Source organism: Spea bombifrons, chromosome 2 (genome assembly GCF_027358695.1).
Source record: "Spea bombifrons isolate aSpeBom1 chromosome 2, aSpeBom1.2.pri, whole genome shotgun sequence".
Lineage (NCBI taxonomy): Eukaryota > Metazoa > Chordata > Amphibia > Anura > Pelobatidae > Spea > Spea bombifrons.
This window is the reverse complement of record NC_071088.1, coordinates 89,031,368-89,045,475: the sequence shown is the minus strand read 5'-3', so window position 1 is coordinate 89,045,475 and position 14,108 is coordinate 89,031,368. Positions and strand designations below refer to the sequence as shown.

Genomic DNA, 14,108 nt, shown 5'->3' with positions numbered 1-14,108 from the left:
CATCCCCTCTCTGTGCTTTATTATGTAATAATCAGTTTTGAATCAAATGTGTTATTTGTAGCTTAAGATAATGAGTAACTAGGTGTGGCGAATCCTTGATTGATTTTTAAAGGCATACAAACTTGCAGGCACGTGTGTAGGTGAAAAGTTATTCCCTGGCTAAGCGAGAACTACAATGGATGTCACATTTGTTATGGACATATGTTATTGTAAGGTACTGTAATGTACTGTACTTACATGTGTAATATATATTTCTTAAGATTTCATCCTTTACATTTAAATGGATGTATGTTTATATAATATATAGTTGTGTGAAAAACAAGTACACCCTCTTTAAATTCTTTGGTTTTACATATCGGGACGCAACAACAATTATCTGTTCCTTAGCAGGTCTAAAAATTTGGTAAATATGTCAGATGAACACGTGACATATTACACCATGTCATGATTTATTCAACAAAAATAAATCCAAAATGGAGAAGCCATGTATGAAAAACTAAGTAGACCTTATGATTCAGTCGCTTGTAGAACCACCTTTAGCAACAATAACTTGAAGTAATCCTTGTATGTATGACTTTATCAGTCTATCGCATCGTTGTCTAGAATGCTTCATGGTCGACTCATTGACTGCAAGGTTCTAAGGTCCTGTGGCTGCAAAAGAAGCCCAGATCTGTGCTTGACAGTTGGTATGAGGTGTTTGTGCTGATGTTCTGTGCTAGCTTTCGCCGAAGGTGTCTCTTTGCGTTATGGCCAAATATCTTCACATTGGTCTCGTCGTCTGTCCAGTGGACATTGTTCCAGAAGTCTTGTTGTTTGTTCAGATGCAAATTTGCAAACCTAAGCCGTGCTGCCATGAGGGAAGAGGCTTTCTTCTGGCAACCCTTCCAAACAAATCCATACTTGTTTAGTCTTTCTAATTGTACTAATTGTTAAAATGCTGAGGCCTGAAGAGTCTGCAATGTAACTCCTGAGTCTTTAGCAATTTCTCTGAACATTCCACTGTCTGACCTTGGGGTCTTGAATGTTTTCCACTTTTGAATAATGTTTCTCACTGTAGAATGATGGCCTTTAAATGTTTGGAAATGGCCTTATAACTCTTCTCAGATTGATGGGCAGCAACAATTGCTTCTGTAAGATCAGTGGTGATGTCTTTCATCCTTAGCATAGTGTTCATACACACCTAAATCTTCCAGACCAGCAAACTGATAAAACTTAGCAGCACCTGTCTGCTACTTGGCATGGAAGCGGTAAGAGTGTACTGAGTTTCTTACGGATGGCTTCTCTATTTTGGCTTTTTTTTTTTTATTTTGGTGAATAAATCATGACGTGTGTAAAATGTCTTGTGTTTACCTCATTTGTCGACCTGCTTAGCAACATATAGTGCACCGCTATGGAATTTGATGGCGCTATATAAAATAATAAATAATATTATGTTCCTAGAATTCAAAGAGTGTGTACTTTCTTTTTTACACAACCAGGCTTCACATAATGCAGGTGCTAATTTTGGCTTTTTACTTTAAAAGCAATGCTCCTTCCTCTAACAGCTTACAGAAAAAGGTTTAAAATGATTACTGATATTGGTTAATACTACAGTAGTATTCTAAGATCCTATGAGGAATTAGTATTAAAATACACACCTCAAAATAAATGAAAAATCAACGAGGAGGCGGTCGATATTAGCCTTTTTGTGGATCTTGATTTCTATATCAAGTTTGCCAATATTTTGTGGTCTGCCTTGTAAAGACATTATTTTTGGGTGTGTATGTTAAGCTGTTAATACTTCCTATATCCTAAGCTGCCAGTTCAGCTCTTCAGGAGGTCTGTTAGATATTGAAGGCATTTTCAGTCATTGTATTGTCTATATCTCATTGTTTGTTTGTGTACCGAAGTCTAGAGACTTAACTCCTTTACCTTGAAGTCACTTTTTTTACCCTTTAGACTCATTACTACATTAGCTACTAATTTCATTAGGCGCTGATTCAGAGAGCTGTCAACCAGCCATCACTGAATCTGCGCTCTGTAAATCTTTCACTCGGCAGAGATCAATACTTTTCTCACTTAGTTTCCTTCATCATTCAGCTGCCCCTGTCTGCCCAAGCATGGATTACCGTATTTTCTCATGTATAAGACGCGCCTTAATTTTTGGGCCCGAAAATTACACTTCTATCACTTCCAGGATGAGTGTGATGTTAGCTGTGCTGGAATCTGGGTATGCCTGGGCACGATAGGAGTGTTATTGCTGTTAGCAATCATGAATATTTAATATAGCAATCACACTCCTATCATGTGCAAGCAGCCAACACATGCACATCACTTTCAGCCTCCCTGTGCCCTGCCCCCCCCACTTACACATCCATGCTATCACACACACATATTCATTCATTCCCTCATTCACGCAGACTCATACACCCTCCCCCACCCTTACCTGAACTGCAGATCTTCCAGTGCCGCTCGCAGACTTTGTTTCCCTCTGCGTTGCTCGAACAAGAGACACTGCTTAGCAACACAGAGGTAAGCAGAAAAAAAAATCTACAACCACTGTATAAGACGCACCCTGTTCTTACACCCCAAATTTTTTGAAAAAAAGCTGCATCTTGTACATGGGGAAATACGATTATTTGTGCTTCTAGGCTCAGTACTCTTGCTTGGTCAGGTATACACATAACGCCTTTACGAGGTAGAAGCAACTGTTTTTATTAGCCTTTTTTGTACAACCATCGGATAGGTACATGAAACAAGACTAAAACTATAAGATGCAATTTGAGCCGTAACATATCCCTCAAGCTTTGGCTATGATTTCTGGATTACTTTCTCTGGTAAATTCCTCTGTCTCTACATGTAATTTACTTTATTTTTCTGCACAGTGCTTAAAGTGGATGATACCTTTCAGATCTTACGTGTGCAACTAAATCCAATCTAGTGGTGTCTACGGATTAAAATAAGCAGTATGTACCGTATAAAAAGCAAGCTCATGGAATCAGCCAGGATTATTCTTCCCCTTTGGTTAAACCTCTCTAGTTGTGGCTTAATTTGTAGGGTTGGATAAGTAGAAGGCTTGAGGACAGGTCATACATGGTATGCTATTTTGGACACGGTTTACCATGCAATTGGTGAAACTAATATGTCCAAAAAATTAAATCATACTTAGAAAGCAAAAAGTACAGACTACGGGTCTCTTTAATATATTAAGTTAAGCTGAAAGCTCTAAAAGTAGCAGGTCCACTTTTGAACATGACTGATGAAACATTGACTGTCTCTTGTAGTAGTTATATAAATAAGACATTTGTGCTGCACTCTTACAAATATATTTAGAGGGAGTAGAATGTTTAATTTGCACGTAATTCATGTTCAATGTTTGCCCAAAACCACGCACATCTGGGCCTCATATGCAGCCATTCTGCTTAGGGTTGCTGAACTTAACACTTTGGTAACTAAATGATGCATTAGAATCATTATTGCGAATACTTTTGAGTGCCCAAATCTCTCCCAGGCGTGATTTTGATTGTACTGTTGCCATATTTTTTTTTTTTTAAATCAAATGGCAGCTCAGCATTTGGATTATTTTTCATATTCATTGTATGCATGAACAAGCGAATTTTAAAAGTGGTAAACCAAATACCAGTGATCGTTATCTAATAAATTAACAATCTTTTAAATTAACAATTTTTTTCCCTTTCATTTTCTTTTTTCTCCTCTCAGAGGAACAAATACATTTCAATTTGAAAACCCTGCAGTCATCTAAAGGCTGCTCAGATATGCCACCTAGTGGTATGAATTAGATTTGTTCTTTTTTTGGGGGTTTTGTTCGGTATAGTGAGAAGTACTTCTACAAAGGCTTCTTTGGAATGCTGGCAGGGGCTGTGTGTGGTTCTCTTTCCCGGTCCTTGTGCAGCGGTGAGATGTGATGAAAATACCCCTAACCCGAGTTGTTGTTAGTAAACATCAACAAAAGTATTAAAAAAGAAAAACAACAAAAAACGTGTGCAGCCGCTAAATTAAGAGGAGTGAACTAATATATGACCATATAGCAGGGGCGTCCAACCTGCGGCCCTCCAGCTGCTGCAGGACTACATCTCCCATCCTCCACAGCCAGCCCCTTAGCTGAAAGAGCATTACGGGAGATGTAGTCCTGCAGCAGCTGGAGGGCCGCCGGTTGGATGCCCCTGTCATATAGTGTGAATGAATCCCCAATATTTATGCTTTTTATGTGTTTTCACTGGGTATGAGCTGAATTATTGCTTTGGTTTGTGTACTTATTGGTCATTCATTATTATTATTATTATTGAACCCAGGAATCTAAATGTGTATGCCTTTTATGCAGTTTAGGTTGTGCGCTCCCCTTGTTTGTGTGAACTAATTGTTTTTTTTTACATTGGCTGCCATCAAACCAGCTGATAACCAAGCTGTAAATGCATCGGAGGAATCGTTGTGAAGGAAATGGATTTACAAAAAAGTGAACGTACAAATAGTACTATAAGGTAAATGTTCTCCACGTCCATTTGTGCCATTTAATGGTGGGGGACTTTGAGGTTCAATTATACATTTGGTTGGAGAGTAGTTGTGCATATTATATTGAACTATGCTTGCGATTTTTATGGTACTGATTGGTATTGATTGTAATTATTAACTCACTGAGTGCAGGGGAAGCTGCAATGTAAAGAAATCAAGTACAAGTCTCTGATGAAGGTGCTGTTCCACCTGGGCAAATCACCGATTGCACTCTTTTGGTAGGCAAATAAACTTTAGCCGATCAATTGATTATTTTCCTCTGAAGGTCTAGTCACTTAAATACAGTAAATGGTTTTTCTATGAAAAGTTTGGTCCTTTAACCGTACTGGGAATTATGTTTCCAATGTTGCATTTAGTGTCAAAAAAATTCGATTCAACAGAGCAGGTGGTACTGCATCTTTAATTCCCAAATTCCACATGTCACAGTACTGCACTCGAAATAAATCTATGTAATTGTTTACTCGTTACTTTGTAGGCCACTGGTATATGTCGAGTAGCACATACTGTTTGGCGCTCCTTTCATACAGTCTCTTGGTGGATGTGTGTTTGGACAGGAGTGGGTAGCATGCACTGAATGTGTAGCCCACCAAACCAGGTTTGGCTAACTGTTCTTCCAGGAATCAGCTGGGCTTGTCCCCTGAACTAAAGTTGGCAGTCTAAGAGACAACTGTTTACCATAAGCTGTCTGTTGGTGTCACAGGTTGAATAATAATAAGTGTGCATGCATGGAAGAACATACACACTTGCTGGGTTCGATCAGGTGGCAGACATCTGGGCCATCGGCAGGGAAACGCTAAGGTGCCAAAGCCAGCAAATCGGGGGGGGGGGGGGTGTATATGAATAATGTATATCATTTCTAATAAGAACACTACCATGCTTGTCCAGGAAGGGTGATTATCCTGTAAGTTTCCTAGTGTAAAGTACCGTCATTCTTTTTAGAGATTCTTTTTAAAGATATTCATAAGAAATGTTTTTCCTGCATTTTTGTAACTATGGAAAATCATCACCCAATGGAAAAAAAAAAAATAAACGATTGTGTGAAGTCAGCTTTAACATGGTCTTGCCATATGTCACTCTCCCAACACAAATCTAACAGCGCTATGCTACATAGTAAATAGTAAAAACTCCAGCCTAGGCCCAGCGATAAAGCGTCTCTTGTCCTTCAAGGAGGACATACGAAGAAGAGGGCTTATCCTCCAGTATATAATCCTGCACAGCGGGACAGCCTTTCAAAGAAATACCAAAGCGGAACCATGAATCGCAAGCTGCTGGTTCTTGCTCTCTTCGCTGTGTACTTAGCATCATCCAGTAAGTAGACTTATTTGCTTGGTCGTTATTCCAGCGTCTCCTATTATTACGTGGTTCTTGATAACCACATCAGGTCCAGATCAAAAGCTTCTCTAAGTCTGTCTGCCTTACCAGAGACTGACTTGCCTAAACTCTAATACACAGTATGTACCATTTATTGGTTAATCTACATTTCTATGCTATCCTTATAGGGTGCTGTATTTTTATCACTATTATTTGGCTTTTTTCATATGCTTAAAGTGCTCTATAGGGCAATTATTGTTTGGCTTACTCATCTCCCCTGGAGCCTAAGTGTTCCTAAGCCGTTTTCTGCTTCCATCTTGAGGAATGGTTTAAAGAAGTGATGTTAACCTTTATTGGTACTTTAATACGCATTCTTCCAAAATTAATAAATATCAAATAAAAGCTTTTACCTGACACAAGGGAGACTATTTTGGGGCAGCAGCTGCCCTCTTCCTCCATGATTACTATTATTTATTATTATTGTTTTACATCATATTTCGTAGCGAATGTTCTTGCCACTGATTGGTTACTTAAGCTAGCTGGATCATACTGGAGACGAATACATCACAGGCAGGGAGATGCATTCAGCCAACTGCATCTCCTGCAGGGCCTTTAGCCGGAGGGTGGGTACAAGGGCAAATTTGTGTGCATTTACAAAAGGGGCTATAGGATGGCTGAAGTGCCCCTTCAAACATGTTTACAGGTAACTGACCTAGTCTGCAGAAGAAAGAGAAATGTATGTAAACTCAAAATGGTAAGAAATGTTTTAATAAACTAAAAAAAGACATGTACACCATTTTTTGCATGACTAGTATATTTTATAATATATATTATATATATATATGTGTGTGTGTGTGTGTGTGTGTATGTACATACTGATGTGACATATAGATAGCTAATTAGAACTCACTTTGTGAGCCAAAGGTTGGTTCCATTCATCTTTAATGGTGCCTTAATGGATAAAGGTACTGATACGGTAATTATATAAGAATACAATGTACATCATGCTGTGCAAAAACAGTACATGCGACGAACTTAAAGTAAAATGGATTAAATGCAAAACAGCAGCTATAGTGCTTTCAGTGTAATTATTCCAATAACGTTGAGATCTGTCATAACTAGAAATGCCTCATTTGTTCCTTGCCAAGTACCTGTGAGTAAAAAAAAAAAAGAAACTTTCATAGTTAATAGCATATTCTCAGGATATGTAAGAACTGGAAGAACTGTAACAACTTCCAAATTGTTATGGAAATTACTTTTTCGGTACTTTAACTTTGCACTGAAAAGGGAAATTATTTTCCGTTAATAGTGGTGAATTTTTCATGAGCTAAAAAACTTTTATTAGGAGATGATACACAGAATGTTAGCTGCTACAGTAGCTTGCAGCATTTCCTGGTGTCCTTCTTAGAGAGGGTTAATGGTCTCAATTTGGCTGTAAAAGTGGAATTGAGCACAACATAAAAAGCATAAAAAGGCTTATATTCAGATTCCCGGTTTGCTGCTGGTTTGGCAATGACCAATAAACACACAAATCCAATAGATGGTTTTACTATACAAAAAAAAATATTCTATGGTTTTCTGGTGCAGATCAGGGACTTTGAAAGTTAAATATATATTAATTCTGATACTACATTACTATAATGTGTCGGAATAGAACTAAGGCACAAATTGTACACCCACGCCTAGACTCTGTTTCACAAATATTTTTTTTTTGACTTGCCACATATGCGGAGCTTGCAAATTAAAACAACACCAAATGTGACTTTCAGCCGTGAAATGATGATATGATTCCCCTAACATATGGAAATTAGCCATTTAATTAGCTTTTGCAAGGACAGTCAGATGTGACTTTTAGTTTAAAGTAGATGTTCCACCATCTGCGTATGATAGCAAGATGTCACCTTTGTTCACGATGGAAATGCTGGGAGGATTAATACCTCTTCGTGCATTTGTACAATTTCCTTGCGTGTGGCTGAATGAATAACCCACAAGCCAGAGCCAGAAGGCTTCTGCTGCTTACCAACGAGCTTCAGCGCCGAGCCATGCAGGATTTACAAGGAACCCAATGAGAACCCCGGTGTGCATGCGCAAATATTGATTTTGAATGGAGCACTTTCTTGCGATTGGCTGCTTAAAGCTGCTAGAGCTGTCATGAAACTGCTAGAAGAGAAGAGAGTGGGTTTTTTTTGTTTATTTTTTACAAGAAGTATATAATACATATAAGACAAACTTTCCCGAAAATGTTTTATTACTGTTACTAAGCATTATAAATAATTATTCAAATATATTGGTTTTAAACCACCTGTATGCTGTGTTATCTTAGACCAGTCTACTAGACAAACCACTCTGACGCCTTGTGGTAAATAATGGAATACACAGTCTTAATCACCCAAGTACGAAAGGATTTAATGAGATAAGCAGGATTTAGCGTTGCCATAAACAGTCCGTTTAGTGTGCTTCAGCTCAAAGTATCACATGACTCAACAATGGCAGTCTCCAGGTCTGTAGATAAAGGAAGCCTATTGCAATCACTGAAACGACTGTATACAGTGCTGTAATTAATGATTCAGGGCAACAATTCATTGACAACACAGAATGTTACAAATAAAATTGATAGAAGGCCAATAATGGCGCGTTGTGTATAGCATGGCGGGCTAAATGTTAGCTCTAGCACCCAAAAACATAAAGGAATAAAGGTCCCTCCACAGGTCCAATGAGGCATTAAGGTGCCTTCTTGTAACCTGGACAAATCATTAAAAAAATCCCAAAATAGGCTGGATGTGGTAAAACCAGGGGACCACGCAATAAACACAAGACATATGTACCACACGCAATGTTGAAATGCTTACTACCTGCTCCTGCTTAAAATCTATAACCATGGAATTTGATGGGAAAGCCCAACTAAGCTGCACATTTTCCCTTCCATAAAAACACATTATTGAAAAGAAAAAGAGTAGAAAACCGGTAAAATGAGCACAGAATGGATCCAGTTGGGATTTAAGTTATTGTTATGCAAGGTGCCACATGAATACATGTAGAATTGCAAGTAGAACACCTTTTAAGTTTCAAGCGGAGCCCTCAAATCAGAGCAATCCGGGGATAATGTGTGTCAGTCTGTGTTATAGTGTGTGTGTCTGTGTTAATTATGTTGGGGGGGGCACTTGGTTTTATATGCCCCTGGGGCAGAAGTTGCCAGCCATGACCGGGGTTTTGTGTTTAGCCTATGGTACACCCTACAAGTCCCACACTTGGTATTTTTCCTTTTTTTTCTCCATTAAAACTGCCCTTAAATAAATAGTCTTTAACAGAACTGAATATTTAAAGAAGGGGGATGTTATTATTAAAACGAAACATTTTTCAACAACACAATGTTATTTAGCAACACTTTGTAATACTCATTTGTATTTTTTTTTCTTTACCTTACCTTATAATGTATAATTGATGTATTTTATGTTTCTCGTTCTCATCAGGCTTATCAGCTGTCATAAAAGGAAAAGGTATGTATACTGATATAGCATTGTACACTAATGGAGAAAAGCAGTTTATAATTTGCTTCATTAAATAATGAAATATAAGATGATTACAAAATGATTCCGAATTCAACAAAGAATGAGTATCTGTGTCTATGTATGTATGTGTGTGTGTATATATATATATATATGTGTATATATATATATATATATATATATATATATTTTAGTGGTACATTTGCCAAACAGTGAATAATTCACTAACTTCACATTTCTTCCATTTTCCTACACAGTGAATGCTATTTTATGCCATACTACATATAACTTTCTTACCATTCAGTTAAAGTTTCTTCCACTAGGTGGAGTTTGAAAAATCTATGAAATAAAGGCGATTGATAAATAACCAAGTAAAGTAATCCAGTTTGATCTAAACATACACAGATATATATGTGTAAATATTATTACATTACACATAATGTTATAAATGAAATATTAATGTGAACTGTATGGATCCAATATATGTATATGTAAATGAATGACATACAGATATTACAGGTGTTAGTAGTGAAAGTTGTGAAAATGTAGAAAAGGGGAAGAGCTCAACAAAAATTCTGAAACTTTATGACAAAATGTATTAAAATGTAATAACCTGTAATAGCAAATATACATTAAAAGCATGGCTCAGTGATATAGCTCCGTAAAAGTGTTTGGCACCGATCCAATGAGTTTGGGATATATCTCGTTCTTTTCAATGTTCATGCATTCTACTGTCTTTGTGCAGACATAGTGGAAGTACACTAGGGATCTAGTTACTGTCTAAATACTACATAACACAATGTCTATCATAATGTAGACAGCTTTGAGACACTGTGTGTGACAATTACCGTGATATATTCCATGGTAGAAAGTTAAGAGACCAGTTACAGGGACAATTTTCAGAAGAAACAGAATGGTTCGAATGGTTGGATAAGTACAAGAACCATGAATATAATTGAGATCAGAACTGAACCAGGATAAGAACAACATAAAAACATTTCTAAAAGTGCTGCTGCAGAATTGCTTAAACACAACTAGCTGGGAAGTGATGACATCAAAGTTTCTAGGTTATCACTGTAATGTACTGAAATGTTGAAGTTTTGGTCATGTATAGTTTCATATATATATGTATATATATATATTATATAAATTGTTACCTGTTTTTACATTTATCCCAGCTGATGCTAGAGAGAAGAGAGCGATTCCCAACTGGAGCATGTCTGCCTCTGATTTCTACGGCTGGGTGGAAGAACTTCGCAGATTGGGTGCTTATGATAAAACTGATGAAATGGCCAGAATTTACTGGGCTCACTTCCCAATTGCTTCCCAGCTGGGTTATGATGTACCTGATGCTGAAGAAGAATCTTAGAGACGTTAACTCCTTAACTTTAATTACCTCAACCTAATGAGGTAATCTGGCATATTATTTCCTAACATTCTTTTTTTTTAATAAACACTACCGTGTAAGCGGAACTTATTACACATTCAAAATGACTTTTGTTGATCCTCTGGTAATTAAAATATTCCTTGGAAGTACTGTGTTATTGGCTTTGTAAGGTATTTGATTATGTCCAGAATATGATTTATTGTAATGTGTTCCTTTTAACATGTGATCTGTTATGCTATTCACAAAGAAATGAGACATTTTTTTAAGGGGAAAAAAAGAAACCACAAAAGTGGTGTAAAAATGATGCCTTTAATCACTACCTGAAAGAGAGAGTAGAGAGTAAACACTTTTAGGTCGCTGATGTCCGTTCCTTGGGTGGTGTTTTGATTGTGACGACATAATGTTTTAATGGTCTTATGATCATGACATCGGGTCTTATGATTGTGATGTCATTATGCTATCATCTTAACATTATGATATAATTAATGGGTGTTTTGATTGTGATATAATGCTTTAATTGTTTTATCGTAATGAGATCATAGAGGTGTTTAATGCTTTAATTGTCTTATAATTATGACATCATAAAGGGGTCTTATGATTGTTAAGCATAGCTATGTCTGAAGATGGCACCTCAGAGTCCTCAAAGCTTTCTTTTCTGTTGTCTAACATGAAACAATCCTTTTATTTCTAGTAAAAATGGTGCATATAGTCTTTACGTTTGTGATACTAATAATATGTATGATTATATTTGTTCAGTGGAGCTTTTGATGAGGTTTACATAGTAAACAGGGGGGTGGACTTCACCAATCAGAAATGTCCTGCACTTTTTATAGTATAAAACACCCCATAATGTGAATAATTACATAATCTATATGTGTCAAGGTTACAAGTGTTGATACTGTCTTGGCAGGTGAGCAGTCCTATAATTCCCAGCAACTGATATAGTGTTTTGTGGCTTTGGAGCTGTGCACATAAAATGATATCCGCATTAATATTTAGTTTATTAGGTGGTGTAACGGCAACCTCATCTTGCAACATAAATAATAAATGAAATTAATAATGATTAAAACAAAAACATCTAATAGTCTTGGCCTAGCCAAGCCCATTGACAGATTTATATGTTGGGATCCTTTATTGGATGGTGGATAAAGTGTGTGTTTTTCTTAAACTGACATGAGTCAGAGCGTACTGACTTACAACTAGGACACAGATCACATATGGAAATAAAGCTAAATATGCAAACAAAGGCTGTGCACAGAGGTAAACAAACCTAAATGTTGTGTCCTTATTAATCAGTACGAACAAATGGGCAGCATCATATAGTAACAAATCAGCATCCATGTGCCATCAAAACTGAGTCCAGCCTGGGCACATTTCGGACAATGGAATTAGGGTTACATTACGTAGGGCAAACAAACATAGAGACACAGCACAATATAACTATTACAAATATAATTGTAGATCTAAAAGAAAATATCCCCCTCTAACATGGATTTAGCAATGCTGGAGAATTTCCAATTAGGTTTCATTGCCAAAATTGTATCTATTGCTTCACAATTCTGAATAATCACACTCACCTTTATATGACACCGAATGCTTTGAGTGTATCACATTACCCTGTCGTCTGGAAAGTAGAACAGCAAAGGTTATCGGCAACCATCAATCTAAATCACAGTTAGAATATGAAGATACATGTGAATCTGGAAAAAAAGGTCAACCTTTTTGGTCATAGCTGCATTTTTCATGTATAGTCATGTAGTGAAGAGCATTCTGCTGTGGACCATCTTTCTTAAAAGCAGTGGCATTCCCTGATGTCTCCAGAGTTGAGGTCAAGTTATATAGAGAGACAGATAAACGTACTCATTCACTTGCATTAACAGTACTTTCAGAGACTAGTAACATCTGTTTCAAGAGAGAAAGAAACCACCTTGCCCCAACTAGTCACTAACAATGTCATGTTTCTAGTTGACCTGCTTACAGAGAAGATAGATTAGTTATAGCACTTTTACTATTCCAGACAAAGAACCTGCTGCTTAGATGTGGATCTTAATATGTTACAGAGCATAGATTATTAATACAATCTGTTTTTTACTTTTAGCTAAGAAATTCCTAATGGGGTACTTTATTAAATATTTTAATAGTTCAATAAACTAATATTCTATATATTATCATACTGATCATTCTCTATGATGGTCACAGCAAATGTTATTCCTGAAAAAAAAAATACAGTATATGTTAGATATTTTTCAGGAGTGGTTATATTGTTCACTAGTCATGCTATCACATTATTACATTAATTTAATTAAGCTTTGCTAGAAAATTAACACTATTTTATATTCTCAGTTGTAATCGTTTGTTTTCATATTATGGGCAATAAATCTTCTGCATATTAAAGCTGCAATGGACTAATTATTATAATTACGAGTATTTTATATATATTATTACGAGTGTTTTATATATATAACTTGAAAATAAGTTTTACTGTGTATAAATCATGTCTTTAATTGTTGGTTTTCGTAAATTTATAATGCATATATTTTGACAAAAAAACCCATCCATTTTTAAATATATACATATATATAAATTTTTATTTTACACATTAAGAAATAGTGGAAAAGATATTAAATTCATTTATTGTAAAACATACATGGATGCTCATTTATCTGAAGCGTTGCCCAGCAATGTAAAACAATGTAAAACTTAATAATGCCTGAAAGTAGAACACATTAATCCATACTTTGATATTCCTATTGGACATGCTCTTCTGGAAACATTGGCTAAGGCTTACATTTTGAGTCCAGAAATATAATAGATATTTCCATACAATCTTTTGCTTTTTAATGAACAATCTCTGAAACAAATTTTATTCATAGAAAATAATGTTGTTGTTTCGCGGTTGGGCCAGTCAAAGTCTAAGTGGCCCTGTGTTTTGGACTCGCCCGGGGGGGGGCAATTGCCTCTCTTCCCACAGTCCAACCTTCCCCTGCCTACTTCTACAGTTTTTATCCATACTACTCAGCTACGCTGACTAGGCCTAGGGTGGCAAGTCCAAGGGAGCGGCAGCCCATCTGCTGATGATACAGGAGCCTCACAATTAGTGCCTTTACTGCCAGTGCGTAATGGTTCTTATACCTATTTGGATGCAGGTGACTCAATTAAGTGCGTCTTTGACAAGTCAAGATTTCCATCATGATCACTATCATAGCCGTTTGCTTAACACATTTGGAGAATTACTACGTATACTCTTCACAATGGGTTATTAAATAGATCAATAGGGTTAGGGATAGAATGTTCTTAGGTATGCACATATTAATGATACAAGCTCTTTTAAGGGACGGTTATATATATATAAAAAAACATCCATTCCTATTTAAGCAGTGATTGCCTCGTGAGAT

The 14,108-nt window shown here is 36.6% G+C and overlaps 1 protein-coding gene across 1 annotated transcript; it reads left to right on the top strand.

Moving 5' to 3' along the window:
* Positions 1 to 5,661: 5,661 nt before the first annotated feature.
* LOC128473055 (otospiralin-like) lies at positions 5,662 to 10,817 on the top strand. The gene is made up of 3 exons (XM_053455097.1): positions 5,662 to 5,817; positions 9,291 to 9,317; positions 10,505 to 10,817. Exons 1-3 carry the CDS (start codon positions 5,763 to 5,765, stop codon positions 10,693 to 10,695), a joined length of 273 nt encoding a protein of 90 aa, XP_053311072.1. The 5' UTR covers positions 5,662 to 5,762; the 3' UTR covers positions 10,696 to 10,817.
* The last annotated feature ends 3,291 nt before the right edge of the window (positions 10,818 to 14,108 follow it).

What these genes read in the sequence shown, in the direction of transcription:
- LOC128473055 (XM_053455097.1), top strand. Translation starts at nt 5,763, where the DNA reads ATGAATCGCAAGCTGCTGGTTCTTGCTCTCTTCGCTGTGTACTTAGCA. An exon ending in TGTGTACTTAGCATCATCCA is followed by an intron (nt 5,818 to 9,290) that starts GTAAGTAGACTT and finishes CGTTCTCATCAG; the next exon opens with GCTTATCAGCTGTCATAAAA. An exon ending in AGCTGTCATAAAAGGAAAAG is followed by an intron (nt 9,318 to 10,504) that starts GTATGTATACTG and finishes CATTTATCCCAG; the next exon opens with CTGATGCTAGAGAGAAGAGA.